The 18615-nt window shown below is 40.2% G+C and overlaps 1 protein-coding gene across 3 annotated transcripts in view; it reads left to right on the plus strand.

The window, feature by feature from the left end:
* Positions 1-18615, plus strand: part of Map3k3 (mitogen-activated protein kinase kinase kinase 3) — a 77838-nt gene that overhangs the window by 6643 nt on the left and 52580 nt on the right. For all 3 annotated transcript variants that reach the window (XR_004945653.1, XM_036196393.1, XM_036196394.1), the window contains exons 2-3: positions 6739-6860; positions 18552-18592. Coding sequence is in view for 2 of the 3 variants with exons in the window: in XM_036196393.1 (XP_036052286.1) it covers positions 6739-6860; positions 18552-18592 (163 nt within the window). In the remaining variant the exon portion in view is untranslated. The remainder of the gene's footprint in view (positions 1-6738; positions 6861-18551; positions 18593-18615) is intronic.

Raw genomic sequence — 18615 nt, forward strand, 5'->3', positions numbered from 1 at the left:
TTACTTTAGACTGGGTGGGGTGGAGCACTCCTTTAATCCCGGTGCTTGGAAGAAAGGCAGGCTATTCTCTGAGTTTGAGGACAGCCTGGTCTACATAGCAAGTTCTGGGACAGCCAGGGCTACATAGAGAGATTTTTGTCTCAAAAAACCACCAACAACAAAATATTACTTTGTGGATTTGTAAGTGTGGAAAAGAAGTTTGTAGGATGATGTTTATTACAAGACATGGTACTTCCTGTAATTTTTCTGGGTTAACCAAGAGAACTCATAAAAGGGAAGTATCTTAAAGATCTTTCAGATAGAAGTTCAGTGTGGAAAAGTAACTTCCTACTGGAGCTAGAAAGGAGAGTATATTGCCCCACACCATAGGTCAGAAAAAAAGAGAGGAAAAAGTACAAGCTACTGAGAATTACAGGTATACCTGCTTACTTGTGATTTCTTCGGAGCCTCTGCTCCCCTCCCCTCCTCTCTTCCCCTTTTCCTGCTTTTTCCCCCTTTCCTGCTTCCTTCTTGTGTATGCTTCAGGTACATGTTCACGTGTACCAAAGTGTATGTGTGGAGGTCTGAGAATAATTTGTGTGGGGGTTGTTTCTCTCCTACCACCATGTGGGCTCCAGGAATCAAACTCAGTTTGTAAGGCTTAATGTCAGAGCACCTTTCCCTGCTGAGCCATCTTGCCAACCTGTGCTTCCATTTTAAAACTTGAACTCAGATCCTTGTTTCGTAGACTCCCTGTTTTCTGTGAATACACATATCATACCCTTCCTAGATTCCTAACTTCCTTTTAACATGTATTTATTTATTTTTCCTGTGGGTGCGTTTTTATGGGTGGCAGAGCACATGTGCCGTGTTGGATGTGTGTAGAGGTTTAGAGGACAGCTTCTGGCAGTTGGCTCTCACCTTCCTCTGTGTGGGTCCCAGACATCCAACTCAAGTTGTCAGGCTTGGCAGCAAGTGCCTTCACCCCACATTTGTTGGTTTGAGACAGATTCTCATTTATTGTTAGCTGGCCTGGAACTCCCCATATAGTGGAGGATAATCTTGAACTCCTGCTTCTTTTTACCTCTCAAGCACTAGGATTGTAGGCATGCCACAACAAATGGTCCTAATTTCTTTTTTTAAAAAAGATTTATTTATTTTATGTATGAGCTCTATCTGCATGTATGACTTTATGCCAGAAGAGGGCATCTAATTCCACTAGAGGTAGTTGTGAGCCACCATGTGGTTGCTGGGAATTGAACTCAGGACCTCTGAAGAGTAGCCAGTGCTATTAAATGCTGAGCCATCTCTCCAGCCCCAACCCAAATTTCTTAATCTCTACTATTTTCTTCTTTTTTATGGTTCTTTCTGGTAGCCTATTGATCAAAGTCTGATTCCCTTTTCTCTGCCTTATCCCTTATTTGGTAATTCTTTATTTTTTTTCTTCTTCAGCTCACTTTGTAAGCTTTCTGGCATAGCTGAAATAGCTTGCTGTTCTGAAAGAATCTAATCTGTTAATGATTATATAAAATCATCTATATATAAATCCTTGCTACTCACATTTTAAAAATATTTTCACACATTTGTATTTATGTATACTGGTTTGTATATTGTCCATATTAGCTTACTTTGTTATTGTTGTTTTTAGTGCAGGTCTTGCTGTGTAACCCAACCTGGCCTTGAACTTGCTGTGATCCTCCTGCTTCAATTTCCCTAGGGCTGAATTTAGAGATATGTGCCATCATACCTGGTTTTGGGGTGTGTGTGTGTGTGTGTGTGTGTGTGTGTGTGTGTGTGTTTGTTTATTTATTTATTTATTTTGGAGACAGAATGTCACTCTGTATCCCAGGCTGGCCTCATATTTGTAATAGTATCTTAAGTGCTAGAATTACAGGTGTGTGTCAACATGCCTGCTTTTTCAATCTGCTTTTAAAAATGATATGGTATGTTTATTCTTTTTAAAAAGCTTGCTTGCTTATTTATTTATTTATTTATTCATTTATTTATTTATTTTTGAGGCAGCATCTCACTATGTAGTCCTGACTGGCCTGGAATTGTTTATGGAGACCAGATTGGCCTCACAAACTCAAAAGGTGTACTTTCCTCTGCCTCCCATTGCTCGGATTAAAGGCATGTGCTATCACTCCCAGCTTGTTCATGTTTTTACCCCAAGAGTCTGGGTGCCCTGAAGTAGCTTTTAAAACTTTCTCTCTTTTCCTTTGCTTTTTTTTTTTTTTCTTTTCTTGAGATAAGGGTTTCACTATGTAGTTTTAGCTGTCCTATAATATCTCACTACAAAATCTAGCTACCCTCAAACTCATAGAGATTTGCCTGCCTGTGCCTCCCAAGTGCTGGGATTAAAGTCATGCTTAGCCATTCCTGGCTGCTTTTAAAATGTTTTAAAGTGAGAGGTGACTCAGCCGTTAAGAACACTGGCTGCACTGGCTTTTTGGAGCCCATTCCCTGTGGTGGGATACCTTGCTCAGCCTTGATACAATGGGGAGGGGCTAGGCTCTCCTTCAGCTTGGTATGCCAGACTTCGTTGACTACCATGGGAGGCCTTACCCACTCTGAGGAGTGGATGGGGGCAGAGTGGGAGGGAGGTGAGGAGGTCGGAGAAAGGGAGGAAGGAGGAACTGGGGTTGGTATGTAAAATGGAAGAAAAATTTCAATAAATAAACATATTTAATTAAAAAAAAAAAAAAGAACACTGGCTGCTCTTGCAAACAACCTGGGTTCAGGTCCCAGCACCCACTTGTCAGCTCAGAACCATTGGTATGGTTCTCCAGTTCCAGGGAATCCACATGTGGTATATATACATAGGCAAAACACTCACATAAGTAAAATAAATCTTTTTTTAAAAAAGCTTTCTAATGTATAATGCATGATAGATATTGAGCAAATGGTTATTGTTAATGATTAATAAAAATTCAAGAATAAATTAAATCTAGGGTAGATTAAATAGCCCTTCCAGTCTTTTTCCACTGACCTTTTCATATTGATGACAATACCAGCCAGCATTTTTAAAGCATTACTAAGTACCATGGGAAGGAATCTGTAAGTTTTCTTCTTTCTTCATCTCTCTGTGTCTCTATCTTAGCAGTGCTGTAAAATGATGCTTTATTACCTCCTTTTGCAAATGAGGATACTGAAATTTAGGGAAAAGACACGATTTATTTAAGGATTCCTTAAACTCAGATATCTGTTTCTGACTCAGAGTTCATATTCTTGACTGCTGCCTTCTAAGAAAACTCTTGTTTTTGAAAGAGTTGCTTTTATAGGAATCCAAATAATTTAAAATCTCAGTCTAGGATGCAATGCCTAAAAGACCATTCAATTCACTTCTTGTCTTCATCTATGTCTGTAGTTGGAAATATCAGTTGAAATACTTCACTGCTTCTAGTTTTATGCTTGACCTCATAAAATTCAGTTTATAACCCTGCCTTACTTAGGTCAGCTGTCCTAGATTTCAGTCATTAATGCCAAACTGTTCTCCTAGTATGTTGTTAGTTTGTACTGGGAACACCAAATAACACTGAGAATTGGTTAGCTTCCTGGAAGAAAACTTTGTCAACTTTATAAACCGGCCCTTACAATGGCAAATTTTAATAATCCCTCCCTCTCTCTCCTAGAGATTGAAAGTAGAGCCTTATACATAATAGGCAAGTACTGAAATATGTTAACCACTAATATTAACACCTTACACTGACATTCTTAAATTCTTCACATGGTAATATTGATACTAAAAACTTCATGCATGCTGGACATGGGATGTAGAGACAAGTTGACCCCTCTGTGAGACCATCCTGGTCTACATAGCAAGTTCCAGGCCAATTAGGGCTACACAGGACTATACTGTCTCCAAACTGAACCAAAACCAAAACAACTCCTCCCCCCCCCAAAAAAAAACAAAAGAAACAAACAAAAAACCAACCTTCCCAAACCTCCATCCATATATTAAGCTCATAATACTTTTACTGGATGCTTCTCAGATGTTTATCTAGTGCTAATCTTACTTACATTGTGTCTATCACATTTAAGCTAGTTTAGATACTATGCTTTAGGGTGTGTGTGTGTGTGTGTTGCTAAGGATTGAATCCAGGGTCTTGCACATGTATACCCCCAGCCTCTGTTCTTATCTGTTTGTTTGTTTGTTTGTTTTTTTTATTTCTTTTAGTTTCTGTGTATTGGTGTTTTTCTTGCATGTATGTCTGTGCACCACTTGCTTGCCTTGCTCCTAGAGGAGGCCAGAAGAGGGTACTGGCTCCCCTGGAACTGGAGGCATAGGTAGTTGTAAGCTGTCTGTAGATGCTGGGAATCAAACCCAGGTTCTCTGCAAGAGGACAGCCAGTGTTGCACTGAGCCATCTCGCCAGCCCTTAAAAACACTTTTTTTTCCTTTTGTCTTTTTTTTTGTTGTTTTTTTTTTGTTTTGTTTTGTTTTTTGTTTTTCGAGACAGGGTTTCTCTGTAGCTTTGGAGCCTGTCCTGGACTAACTCTGTAGACCAGGCTAGCCTGGAACTCACAGAGATCCACCTGTCTCTGCCTCCCGAGTGCTAGGATTACAGGTGTGCACCACCACCGCCCGGCTGTCTTTTTTTTTAAAGACAGCATCTCACTATGTAGCCCTGAATGGCCTAGAACTATATAGACCAGTCTGGCCTTGTAGTCATAGAGCTCCGTCTGCCTTGGCTCCTGAGTGCAGGGATTAAAGGTGTGTGACACCATGCCTGGCTTTTTTTTTTTTTTTTTTTTTGGTTATTAGATTAAAAACAATAGGACAAGCAAATTCTCTTCAGCTGCTCCAGCTGAGCCACCTTTCTACATCAAGTTCTCTTCTTAAAAAGCTGATAAAGATAAATAAAAAGCTGGGTGGTGGTGGCGGCGCATGCCTGCAATCCCAGTACTCGGGAGGCAGAGCCAGACGGATCTCTGTTGAGTTCGAGGCCAGCCTGGGCTACCAAGTAAGTTCCAGGAGAGGCGCAAAGCTACACAGGGAAACCCTGTCTCGAAAAACAAAAAAAACCAAAACAAAACAAAACAAAAAGCCAGTAGAGAAATTGCTAGAAAAATATAAAATAGTTGATTTTATGTTTGCCTTTCTCAAGAACCCATTTCCTCATTAGTTATCTCCATTACTGAGTTATTTTGTTGAAGGTTTCTAATCTCTGAGCATTAGAACTATATGTGTAATACATATTCCTTTCTCCTGTTTTTTTGAGATAGGGTCTTATATCGTCCAGGTTGGTTTCCCAAGTTAAGAACTTCCTGCTTCAGCCTCTTCAGTGCTTGGGTTAAAGGGCCATGGTACTAGACTGATAATTTTTGTGTATATTTTAAAGTGGAATTATATAGGAAACTACTCTTAATTTTTTCTTGCAAGTTTTAAATTTAATTTTACTTTTCTGGACAGTCAAAAATATCTTTATAGGTATCTTTGTGCTTCCTTTCCTATGTTTCTTCAGAGGTGTCCTAGGAAGAGGGGAGAGGCAAGTAGTATTGGAGAAGAGACCAGATTCATGCTGTTCTTTCTTTCCCATGGAGTATTAATATTTCTAAGGGACAAGAATAAAGGCAGAAGATGGGCACTCTCTTTGGGTGGAGGCTCTTTTACTTGCTTTTTTTAAAGGTGTGCCCTAAGTTCCCAAGTGAGTCACTTGGGGAGTGTGACAGCTCACCCACATGTTCTCTTCCAGATCAACAGATATACTTATTTTCAGTCTTTAAATGTTATTTGAATGGGTAAAGATCTCTGGGAGAACTTCATAAAGCTTGAGATCAGGCTGGTTTGTATTCTGAGTTTTGGACAATTTCTCTTCAGAAAGTGAGATACTAGAGCTTTAAATACCACAGTATTTAAGAGAACGGGGTTAAAAAGTAAAGCCAGTAAGGTAGAGACAATGCATTGCCCTGGCCAGTTAAGGAAGAAAAACAGGAGAACTACCCTTTGACTTCCCCATCAGAAGCTGCCCAGCCTGTAAAATTTGTAGTTAGAAGCAGTGTTTAAAGGTTAGACATGTAAAACAACTGTGTTCAGAGCAGCTACTGCAGTCCTTTAAGATGTCCTCTTTTACACACAGTGCTTTAAGAGTAAGTCTGGCTGGATGTGTGTAGTTGCCAACCCTGTAAAAAGAAATCCCACTGCTAAGACAGGAGGATGTCTGTCATGTTCTGGACCAGCCTGAGCTACATACATAGTGAGGCCCTTTTTTAAAAAAAAAAAAAGGAAGGAAGGAAGGAAAATAGGTAGGTAGGTAAGTCCAGGACCAACCCTGCCCCGAATTAGCTTGCTGAATTTTTATATTTTCATTCAATAACCAACTATATTGTGCTGTGCTATTTCTCACTCCAACTTCTCAAGTTTTTCATGGTTGAATTCCTCTGGCATTGAATAAAACTGCTCCCTCAGTGCCAACCAGTGCATTGCCAGAAATCTGGAGGATTATTAAGAGAACATTAAAATTCATATTGCTATAGCCTGACCTTAGTTATCTTTTTCTTAACCATGTGTGACTGGAGTTACAGGGTCTGTTTTGTTATTGTGTTTTGAAATGGTCTTGCTATGTTACCCAGCCTTGCTTCATACTTGTAGTTATCCTTCTGCCTCTGCCTCCCAAGTGTGGGGATTATGGGCATGTGCTACCACATCTGGCTCAGATGTGTCATTTTACTCCCTGGAATATTAGAAATGTAATTGGTAGAAATAGTTTTATTGGCCTTTATTGAAATATCTTAGCCCACATGCTCTCTTTCAATGCAGATGAACAGGAGGCATTAGACTCGATCATGAAGGACTTGGTGGCCCTCCAGATGAGCCGACGTCCTCGGGTGTCTGGATATGAGACTATGAAGAACAAGGACATGGGTCATCCAAACAGGCAGGTATGTGTGGCTCTGGTAGAGCTTAACCAAACTTATTAGTGAAGGATTTCAAATGAGGAATATATGAGAAGCTAAGACTACTCTGATAGTAGGCTTGAATATTGTTGGTCCCTTTCACACTTGTGTTAAATAGTGGATGATATGTAGTAGCCAGGTATGGATCTTCTTGGCATAGCATTTCATCTGTGGAAAATAAGAATAATTCTTTCCTTTTTTTTTTTTTTTTTTTTTTTGAGCTGAGGATCGAACCCAGGGCCTTGTGCTTGCTAGGCAAGCATTCTACCACTGAGCTAAATCCCCAACTTCAATTCTTTCCCTTCTTATGAAGTCTATATTCATGTAATTCTTTTGCTTTTATTGATTATTTGGTAGATCAGATTTTTAAAAAATATTTATTTATTATGTATACAGTGTTCTGCCTATATGCTTGAAGAGGGCACCAGATCTCATTATAGATGGTTTTGAGCTACCATGTGGTTGCTGGAAATTGAACTTGGGACCTCTGGAAGAGTAGCCAGTGCCCTTAACCACTGAGCCATCTCTTCAGCCCCCAACAGATCAGACTTTTTAAAATAATTTATTTAACTTTATTTTTATGTGCATTGGTGTGAAGGTGTCAGATCCCTTGGAACTGGAGTTATAAATAGTTATGAACTGCCATGTGGGTGCTGGGAATTGAACCTGGGTCTTCTGGAAGAGCAGTCAGTACTCTTAACTGCTGAGCCATCTCTCCAGCCCTGGCAGATCAGATTCTTGATCTGTAACTTGTAAGGTCTTTAGCTGCCTTAGAGTGTATATTCAGGAAAAATAATTTTCATATTAGCTTATATAAAATATAATTAAGAAGGGTAATTCGTATCCTATAACATATTTTAAGAGTAGTGCTGAATGGTTCTATTATTGTTGTTTCCCATTATTGGCTTGGATGTTTGAGAGTCTCTCTTTATTGAGAGTCTCGTGCTGCTTTAGAAAAACATTTCCTATTTTTGTTAACATTGAAATTTATGTGATGTTTTAATCGTCTCATGTCTGGTGTCATTTACCATCCTGTTTCCTGGTTGAGTTGGCCTTCAGAGAAGATTGGATGGATGGGGTCCCACATAGTCTGGTGGGTGTCTAGTGCTCTTTGTGATGGCTATGATTCCCAAGTATATATGCTTGATGAAAATCTGTCCAGGACATTCTCCTTGTGGGTCTTCTTGTTAGCTAACCTCTTCTGATTTAATCTTGTCTATCAATTGTCGAGAGTTACAAAGAAAGTATAAGGCTTTAGAACATTTTTCTGTCTGTGCTCTGCTAGATATACCCTTCCAGAGTATTTCCTGCCTTTAGGAATTCTAGGTTCCCTAGGGATTAGGGGGAGTGTTTTTGCTCCATGTTATAATAGATTAGTTTAGAAAGCTGTCTCTATTGTTGTGATTATCTTACAGAACTGAGTGAAATAACAGATTAGGACTCATTCTTACACTTTTCGTACATTAATCTGTCTAATTGTGTGGCTACCCCTTTGCTGTAATTTACTTGTATTCAAAGCCATGTTGGGAAGGAACATTTTACCAGAAGTGAGTCCCCTCCCCCACAACTTGAGTCTAATGACCTCACTTTCCTTCCTGTCTTCCTATGTGGAGTGTGCTTGCTAGCACTGCTGCAGTTAGCTGATCTTTTCCTGACTGGACTGTTGGCATGGATAGAGTTAGTGGGTGAAGAGAACGCCCTAAGGGATCACTCCAGGAAAAGAGCAGAGATAGTCCCTGGTAGTTTCTTAGGAATCCTGCTTAGAGCTTCAAAGCTGTTACCAAAGAGTCTTGCTTTAAAAAACAAAATCAAAAAACAACTCTTCTTGCTGCTGTAGAATAAGTCAGTGGTTATGAAGATTATGGAATGGATTTTTTTTGTTAGAAAGTAATAGTAACAAGAGCTGTTGGCTCTTTGGCTCCACAATTTACTTGAATAACATCCAACATTTTTCTGTTGCATGGAAGATACAAGTTATTAACCTCATTTTTTTTATTTTTAAAGAAAAGGTACAAGAGCAGCAGCTCTGCCCTTCTGAACAGCCCCACATTAACAACAAGCTCATGTGAAGGGGCCGGTGAGACAAAGAAAGTTTTGATAAGGACCTGAATTACCTGTGAACGCTGCAATGTTCTTTGAGACTTGCCACTTGTGCTGGAAGAGTGAACTTCATTCATTTCCTGCACAAAGTGTGTTAGTGGATTGTAAAGGTCATTGGTTAGTGTGACCCAGATTCTGTCTTGTAGGGACCATTTCTCACAATAGTCTGACTCAGCAGTAGCCTCTGTTAGTGCTGCCCAATAAAGTTTCTGTGCAGACAGGAGTGTTCCATATCTTTGTTATCCAGTGTAGTTTAGTAGTCACTGAGAACATGCAGCTGTTGAGCAAATGGATTTTCTGGTTTCTTTAGTTTTAGTGAAATTAAATAGCCATATTGGTTTATGGCTGTTGTACAGAACAACATTATAAATAAACAATATAAGGGTCTTTTTTCTTAGTTGGGAGGCAACAAGATATCACATGCTTAGAAATGTACAGATTTGGGTTGGGGATTTAGCTCAGTGGTAGAGCGCTTGCCTAGCAAGCACAGGGCCCTGGATTTGATCCTCAGCTCAAAAGGAAAAGAAAAAAGAAAGAAAGAAATGTACAGATTCATTAGTGGATTTATTCCTTCTACATAGGTCATTAGTTTCTACACTCTGTGATAAGGTTATTAATTCGAATCATCTTTAAGATTGTATTCTTAGCCGGGCAGTGGTGGCGCACGCCATTAATCCCAGCACTCGGGAGGCAGAGCCAGGCAGATCTCTGTGAGTTCGAGGCCAGTCTGGTCTACAAAGCGAGTTCCAGGAAAGGTGCAAAACTACACAGAGAAACCCTGTCTTGAAAAACAAAAACAAAAGATTGTATTCTTGGGGGAATGTGAAGCTGAAGAAGATGGCTATTTACAATTTTAAGCTCAAGCTGGGTGGTGGTGGTGCATGCATTTAATCCCAGCATTTGGGAGACAGAGGCAGGCAAATCTCTGTGAGTTCAAGGCCAGCCTGGTCTACAGGGCAAGTTCCAGGAAAGTCAAGGCTGTACAGAGAAACCCTGTCTTGAAAAATCAAAAAAGGAAGAAAAAAAAAAGGGGGGGGTCAGAGATAGCTCAGTTGGTAGAGTGTATGAGGCCCTGGGTTCAGTTCCCAACACACACACACACACACACACACACACACACACACACACACAGAGAGAGAGAGAGAGAGAGAGAGAGAGTGAGTGTGTGTGTGTGTGTGTGTTTTGGTAGCTTCTGGGAAATGTAGAAATTTCTGGAAAGTTCTTTAGCAAAATCTTGAAGACAAAATAATGCATTTCTAAGAAACTAGGTAGATAGGAGTACAGGAGATATGTGGAAAGATGTATTGATAGGTTAATGTAATGAAAAAGAGCCTGACAGTGTGAGGAGTAATCTGTTAATCTACTAATTCAGACCTGTTAATACAGATCCTTACAGTTTATAGAGTGGATCATCATTTACTATTATTCTTTTTTGTAATAATAGCTTAGGTTTGAAAAAGTATAAAACAATGCTTTAGATTTTTTTTATTATGTGTATGGGTGTTTTACCTGCATGTATGTCTGTGGACCATATGCATACCTAGAGCACATGGGTGTCAAAAGAGGAGGTGGATCCCCTGGAAGTGGAGTTACAGATTGTTGTGAGCTACCATGTGGGTACTGGGAATTAAACCCAGGTTCTCTGTAGGGGCAGCCAGTGCTCTTAACTGCTAAGCCATCTCTCTAGCCCCAAAAATAGTTTTTTCATTACCATATTTTTTTTTTCCTGCCAGAGGTCTGTGTTTAGGAGGAGAGGGGGATGAGAAATAAAAATCTAATTTAAATGGCTGAAATGCCAAATTGGACTAAGAAATGTCAAATTAGGATAAAGATTCAAACCACAGAGTTGAAGCTAAAGATAATCAAGTATTTTGGCTGGTGGGGAAATGGTACATTCAAGGTTGGAATGGTGTTAGCTAAGGCAAATAGTCTCAGTGTGAGAATGGCAATACCAAGTTGAGATTGGCACAGCAAGAGAAGCCAAAAGTGCTGGGTTCATTGACAGAATTGTTTGGGTCTGAGGCCTGGAAGAACTAGAAAATCTGATTCAAATATCTGTTTGGCAGGACTTTAGACATCCGCTTCCCTAAGTAAACAAGCTTGGTAACCAATTGAAAGAGAAAATACATTTGAGTATAAATAAGTGTTCTAATTAGTTATGGGAGTTCGCGGGCATGGGGTCTCAGCTGTAAGCCATCTGTTAGGAGGTAGGTTTGTGATTCTTTAATTTCCTTTCTGTATGTTAGGTCCCTGGAAACCAAGAACATAGTTGTAGCTGACTGAACATGTTGGATATATGACACATCCTAGGTATAGCTAGGGCCTGTGCATGGCTTTATAGTCCATGCTGCACAGCATCTCTTTAGCTCTCATCAATTCACAGTTCACAATTCATGGAGCTGACAGCGTAGTGTAAAGTACACTGGCCCAGGGTTGTTCGTTAATCACCTGTTGACATAGAGTTTTATGATAGCAGTTAAAAATGTCAATGACTATAAACATGTATATAAGCAATACTTTTTTACGGTTTGGAGAGCTCTTACACAAAGATTGGAGTAGAGCCAGAAAACAAACAGACCTGTTGATGATTTCTAGCCACAGCAGTTGTACTGAATGTAATTCAGGTAACTTTTGTGAACCTCAGTTTTTCCATTTGAAATGGAACATATTTTAATAGTCATTGTTTCTACGTAAGATTTTTGCAAGATCAACGGATGTATTTTGCACATTATAAAAATATACAAATGTAAAATTGTAGTGATTTTATCATTTCTTCTATGTTCTAGCACTATGGATTTGAGCTTTGGGGAAAGCCAACTTCTAACTAGAACTTTACATGTTGTTGTCGAACTAAAAATATTAAGGTTTTGCTGCCTTTATTGACTTGTCATTACTATCTAATTAACGATCTTTTGCAGACTTGTGAATCTAGTCCAATTTCTGATGATCCCATTGGAGGAAGAAACATAATTTTTAAATCTTACTACTTTTTTCTATGCTTGCATAGATTCCAGGGTCAGGATCTGATTCTTCAGATGTCTACTAGTGGATACTTGGAAAGCTGCTTTCTTCGTGACAGGCACAGAGCAGGTCAGGGCCTTGTTTATCAGTTCCAGACACAGAGTTCTAGGAGAGGTTATCCTCACCAGGCCAGTAAGACCACACCTCTAATAATGCCACAACTTATGAGTCTGTGGGGGCCATCTTCATTCAGACCACCACAGCTTGTTTGTTTTTTTAAACAAGGCCTCATATAACCCAGGTTTGCTTTGAACTACTATGTAGCAAAGGACAACCTTGAACTTCTGATCCTCCTGCCTATGTCTTCCAAGTGGTAGGATTATAGGCACGTGCCACTACCCTTGATTTTATGGTACTGGAGATCCATCCCAAAGCCTTGTGTGTGTTGATCAGGCATTCTACCAGCTGACCTATACCCCAAGCCTCAGTATTTATACTGAAATTTTTTTTCAGCAGCTGTGGCACGTCTCCAGCGAGTTTAATATATGCCTACAGTCAAACTTCTTCTTAAAGACACACTCCCCCCTCAAATGTGTTGTGTTCTGTGTGTATGAAATCATGTAGTCTTTTTGTTGTTGTTGTTTGGAGCCGAGGGTCGAACCCAGGGCCTTGCGCCTGCTTGGCAAACGCTCTACCTCTGAGCTAAATCCCCAACCGAAATCATGTAGTCTTACAGGGAAAGGACAGGGGAGGAAGGAAAGGAAGATAGGCATAGTGACACATGCTTGTAACCCCAACATTCATTCAGGAGAGGCAGAAGGATCACTGTTTCAGGCCAGCCTGAGCTATATAGTGAGACCTTGTCTTGGGGGAAAAATGAGGGTTGGGGTTAGAAAAATGAGAGGAAGAAGGAAGTGAGAAAAATTAGAGGGAGGGGTTGAGAGAGAGATTACAGCTGGATGTGACTGTGCTTAATTATATGGTATAGAGAGTAAATGCTGGCAGAAGCCAGGAAAGTGAAAGGTATGAGCTTGGGTCAGCTTTTATGAAGTGGTTTCAAGTGGAAGTGGCACTTGAACCATGTGTAAAGGATATATAAAGGTTTAACTAGATGAAATAAGGGGTGACGATTAGGAAAGAGGTGATTAAAAACCTAGGGGAGCCGGGTGGTGGTGGCGCACGCCTGTAATCCCAGCACTCGGGAGGCAGAGGCAGGTGGATCTCTGTGAGTTCGAGGCCAGCCTGGTCTACAGAGCTAGTCCAGGACGGGCTCCAAAGCTACAGAGAAATCCTGTCTCAAAAAACCAAAAGAAAAAAAAAAAAAAGACCTAGGGGAGAGAATATGGCGTATTTGAGGAACAATAGTACACATTGAGCTGGCTGGAAAAGAGGGTTCCTAGAGGAACAGGCAGCATAATATAGTCAGGTAAACTGAAGGGGCTGCAAATGATAGCAGAGAATTTAGTACTTCTTCTGTAGGTCAGGGGCATCACTGATAGTTTTTTAACAAGGAAGGGATATGGTGAAAGAGGTCATTAGGATGGTTGGTATTAGAAAATATAGAGTGAATGGGATAAATAATAGGAAATAAAAGAATAGAGTGAGTGGGTGGAAGAGAGGAACTGAGAAGTGCAGAAGTAGCTTTAAGAATCTAGGATTAGCCAGGCAGTGGTGGCGCACACCTTTATTCCCAGCACTTAGGAGGCAGAGGCAGGCGGATCTCTGTGAGTTTGAGGCCAGCCTGGGCTACAGAGTGAGTTCCAGGACAGCCAGGACTGTTTCACAGAGAAACCCTGTCTTCGAAAAAAACCCAAAAAACCAAAACAACAACAACAACAAAAAAGAATCTAGAATTATTAGAGTATGGTGGCACACAGGTTTAATGCAACACTCAGGAATCAGAGGCAGAGGCAGGTGTATTTCTGTAATTTCAAGGCTAGCCTGGTCTACATAGTTCATTCCAGGACAGCCAGGGCTCTCTAGAGACCCTTTCTCAAAAAATAAATAAACAAAAGGGAATCCAGAACTAAGGAGAAAGGGTCTTAACAATGGTGATACCAGGAAGAACAGGAAGCAGAGTCTCATGCTAACGGTGTTTAAGCAGAGAGTAAGGGAGAAGGAAGGAAAGGTTCCAGGTCTCAGACTTTTGTAGAGAGGATAGTACTATCAAAGTTACTTTGCATTTCTTGGATTTATTTATTTCTATTTTATATGTATGCTTGTTTTGCTTGCATCTATGTATATGTGCCACATGCATGCCTGGTGCCAGAAGATATCAGGAAAGGGCATCAGGTCTCCTAGAATTGGAGCTAGGAAGATTGTGAGCTGCCATATGGATATTGGGAACTTAACCTGAGTCCTTTGGAGGAGCAGCCAGAGCTCTTAACCACTGAGCTATCTCCCCAGACCCTAAAATTATTTTTTTATTTATGTGCAGAAGAAGTTGTCAGATTCCCTGGAATTGGAGTTAATTGCAGTTGTGAGTTGCCCAACATGGGTGCTGGAAACAGAACTCTAGGCTTCTTGAAGAGCAAAACATGCTCTTAACCACTAAACCATTTCTGTAGTCCTCAAATTTTGATATAATGACACAGATGGGTTATTTAGCTTGAGGTAATATGTGTAAAGCCTTGAATTTGACCCCCTAGGAGAGAAACAAAAAGAAATATTGACATTGAGAAGGGGGACTAGTTTAGGAGGGTAGTTGATATAGACACATAGGCTAGGTTAAGAAATTACAATGGGGGAAAAACTGAGAATGGGCAGGTAGGTGTGTGTGTGTGTGTGTGTGTGTGTGTGTGTGTGTGTGTGTGTGTATGTATGTGTGTTGATTTTTGCAGGTTTCTACTTCATCTGCAGTTTTGAAAATCCTAAAAATTATGCAAAAATAAAAGATTTTTAGGGTGTTTTTGTTGTTTAAATTTTATTTATTTTTATGAATATGGGTGTTTCGCCTGCATGTCTGTGTACCATATGTGTGACTGGTGCCCAGTAGAAGTAGGCTGTGAGTCACCATGTGGGTGCTGGGAATTAAACCCAGATCTTCTGGAAGAACAGGTAGTGCTCTGAACCACTGAGCTATCTCTTCAGCCCCAGTTTTTTGGTTTTTTATTTGTGGACACTCATTTGACAACAAAACAAACCTCATACCCTGAGACTCTGTGACTTAACTTGATATGTCCAGTATGAGGAGGACGATAGCTTTCTCCATATCTCTGTATCCATGTTGAGGGGTCAGGGTCAGGCACTACTTTGAAACATGTAGCTGCCAAAGTATAGAACTCAATTCTGTACCAAGCTGTTGATCAGAACTACACACGGCTAAAGTCAAGAAATAACCGGTGTGTATTCTGCCTTGGCTGTAGGTTGCTTTCCTAGCTACTGCCTCCAGTAAGAGAGAAGCATCATGTGATAAACAGAATACACACCATTCTGCCTAAGTCCTAAATGGTGCATTCCAGACTATTATGGTTCCAAGTATTTTGGCTAAAAGATAAGGGAGTTTTTATAATCATTTATTGAGAACTTGTATTCAGATACCATTCTAATCTCATTGCTTGATTATGTAATTTAATTTTTTGGAAAGTCTATCCAGTAAGTACTATCATAGTCTCATTTTACAAATGAGAAAATTGAGTCACAGAGGGGTTAATTAACAAGTGCCAGGTGACACAGCAGCCTGGAAACTATAGAATCAGAACTTAAGGTAGTTTGATTCCAGTGCTGACATTTTTTTAAAAAAGGTTTTTATGTGTATGAGTTTTTGCCTAAATGTGTATATGTGTAACGTATGCATACCTGGTGCCAAAGGAGGTCAGAAGAGAACATCAGATTCCCTGGAATTGAAGTTACAAATAGTATGTGGGTGCTAGGAACCAAACCCCAATCTTCTGCAAGAGCAACAAGTACTCTTAACTTCTAAGCTACCTCTTGAGCCCCCAGCGTTTTGTTATTTTGTCTTTTTTTTTTTTCAGAGCTGAGGACCGAACCCAGGGCCTTGTGCTTGCCACTGAGCTAAATCCCCAACCCCAATTTTAATTTTTTTTTTTAAAACTATGTAACCCTGACTGATCTGGAACTCCTAGACCAGGCCAACCTTGAACTCATAGAGATTCATCTGCCTCTGCTTTCTGGGTGCTGGGACTAAAAATGGCTGCTGTTGCTGCTACTTCTTCTAATTGAAGACAGACAGACAGACAGACAGACAGACAGACAGAGACAGAGAGACTGAGACTGTGTGTGCCTGTGTGTCTGTGTCTTTACACCTGTGGAGTCCCAGGGACTGAACTGGGGTCCTCGGACTTGGCAACAAGTGCCTCCATCACTCTGGTTTTGTAAGACAGGGTTTTTCTGTGTATCCCTCGCTGTCCTTGGAACTAGCTATGTAGACCAGGTTGGTCTTGAACTCACAGAGATCTTCCTGCCTCTGCCTCCTGAGTATGGGGATTAAAGAAAGGCATGTGCCACCACCACCCAGCCCAGTGCTACATTCTTAACAAATTCATATCTGCTTCAGTACATGTCAGTTAGATGAAGCTTTGCTTCGTCTTAGATTGGAGCAGCTCTAGAGGTCTAAGAATCCTCTGTCTAGAGGTTGACTGAAGAGAAGGTATTGAGAAAGCAGAAAGCCAGAGGCCTAAAGCGCGGGAGGTCACACACTGGGAGAGAGGTAAGAGAGGCAGTGAAAGAGGGACCGTCAAGAAGCACAAGTGGTTCGAGTGCTGTCAAGTTCTTTAGGCTAGAGCCAAGTCATAGAAGTCAGAGGAGAGTGGGCTCCAGTTGAAATGCTTCAGAGAATGGTGAAGGAGTTGAACATAGTTATCTTTATCTGAACTTTCCTTATTTGTGGCTTGTTATGACCAGCCTGACAGAAGAAACTCAGATTTGGGAACTTGGCCAGTCTGAGCATACAAGTCATGGGCTTGGTTATATTTCAGTGGGAGTGATTTGGGGTTTGGAGTAAAAGTTCAGTTCTCTTCCTCACTAATTTAACTTGAGTTATGGCCCACCTTGGAATACATTATTAGTTCCTTCAGTCCTATGAGGAAGGTTCTTATAGGTGTATCTAAATACACTGTTGTTCTAATTGAAGAATGAATACTTTTACTGTGCTTTAAGCCATAATTTTAATTACATTTTAGTTTATTCTGTGTGTATGTGTGTGCCACATTATGTATGCTGAGATCAGAGAACAACTTCTGAGAGTTGGTTCTTTGCCTTCCACCATGTGGGTCCTGGGATTGTTCTCAGGTTTGGCAGCAGGTACCTTTGCCAGCTAAGCCATCTCACTGGTCCTGAACCATCTCTCTGGCTCTGATACTCTTTTATTCTAATTTAGTGATTCTTAAGGTGTGGTCTGGAGACCCTGTAGAACACTCCTTCAGCCCTTTGAAAGACATTGGAAGTATATGGAGTTAAAACTTTTTATAACTTTCCTTTGTGTCCTGCTCATCCAGAAAGGAGAGCATTTGTACTGTCAGAAGTCGAGGTAAGGGCAGTTCTTTGCCTAGCAGGCAATTATGCCAGAGAGAAGACAAACTTCCAAACGGAGTATCTTAAAAGCCTAATATTCTCTCAGGATCAGATCAGTGCTACCAGGAACAATCTTGTCTCATGTCAACAGAATTCTAAGTTATTTAAATGCCATATTCTCTAGGTCTATGAAGTGTTTGAAGATTACCTGTCCATCTGACCTATATATCTGTAAATCTGGACAACCTAACTATCATAACTATAGAGATGACAAGCATGGGTGACTATAAGTCTTTAAGTTTTGTCTACCTAAATAACCTGAGGACTAAGGCTTCATATAAACAAGGTAAACAGTCTGTAAGCAAATGTATAGTAAAAGGACAGTGACCTCAAAATTGTGACAATACACAAAATATCTTAAACACAGGTAGAATTGTATAGTGCAATATGCAATATGACAACAATATGTATCAAAATATCCTAAACAGAGGTAGAACATATAGTATGACAAAGATAATTTTACATTTGTATCAATATACAAGATATTTCAAATAGGAGAAGTATATATATATATATATACAAGAAATATAGTTTTGTATTTGTAACAATATATAAATTATCTTTAACAGGAATATAAAAAATAGTTTACATTTGTATCAGACAGACTAGGCCTGGCATGGCCTTTGAAACCTCAAAGCCCACTTCCAGTAACACATCTCCTCCAACAGGCCATCCTTTCTAACCCTCCCCAAATAGTTCTACTAAGGGCCAAGCATTCAAACATATGAGTCTAGGGGGACCATTCTGGTTTAAGCCACCACAGTGGTTCTGTCTGTCTGTTTTTGAAAGAATGAGAAAGAACCAAAGTTGGGTGGGTGGGGATGTTCTGGGAGTAGTTGGGGGAGAGGAAAACATGATCAAAATATATTGTATGAAATTTTTTTGAAGAAAAAAGGGGGGAGATTAAAGCAGAAATTTCAGGTTTGAAGAAAAGAAAAGAATGGTCTTTCTGAGTGAAGAAACTGGAACAGGAACCATTAAGTGTTAATTAATGGTAATATTTGCCCAGTGCCTAAAGGATTATCCATGGCTTACTGGAAACTTCAGAGAACTCTCTAACCTATCTGTTATTCCCTTTGGCAGAGTGACGTCAGAATCAAGTTTGAACACAATGGGGAGAGACGGTAAGTTACCTTCTGATAAGTAG

This window comes from Onychomys torridus, chromosome 8, assembly GCF_903995425.1.
Source record: "Onychomys torridus chromosome 8, mOncTor1.1, whole genome shotgun sequence".
In the NCBI taxonomy this organism is placed as follows: Eukaryota; Metazoa; Chordata; class Mammalia; order Rodentia; family Cricetidae; genus Onychomys; species Onychomys torridus.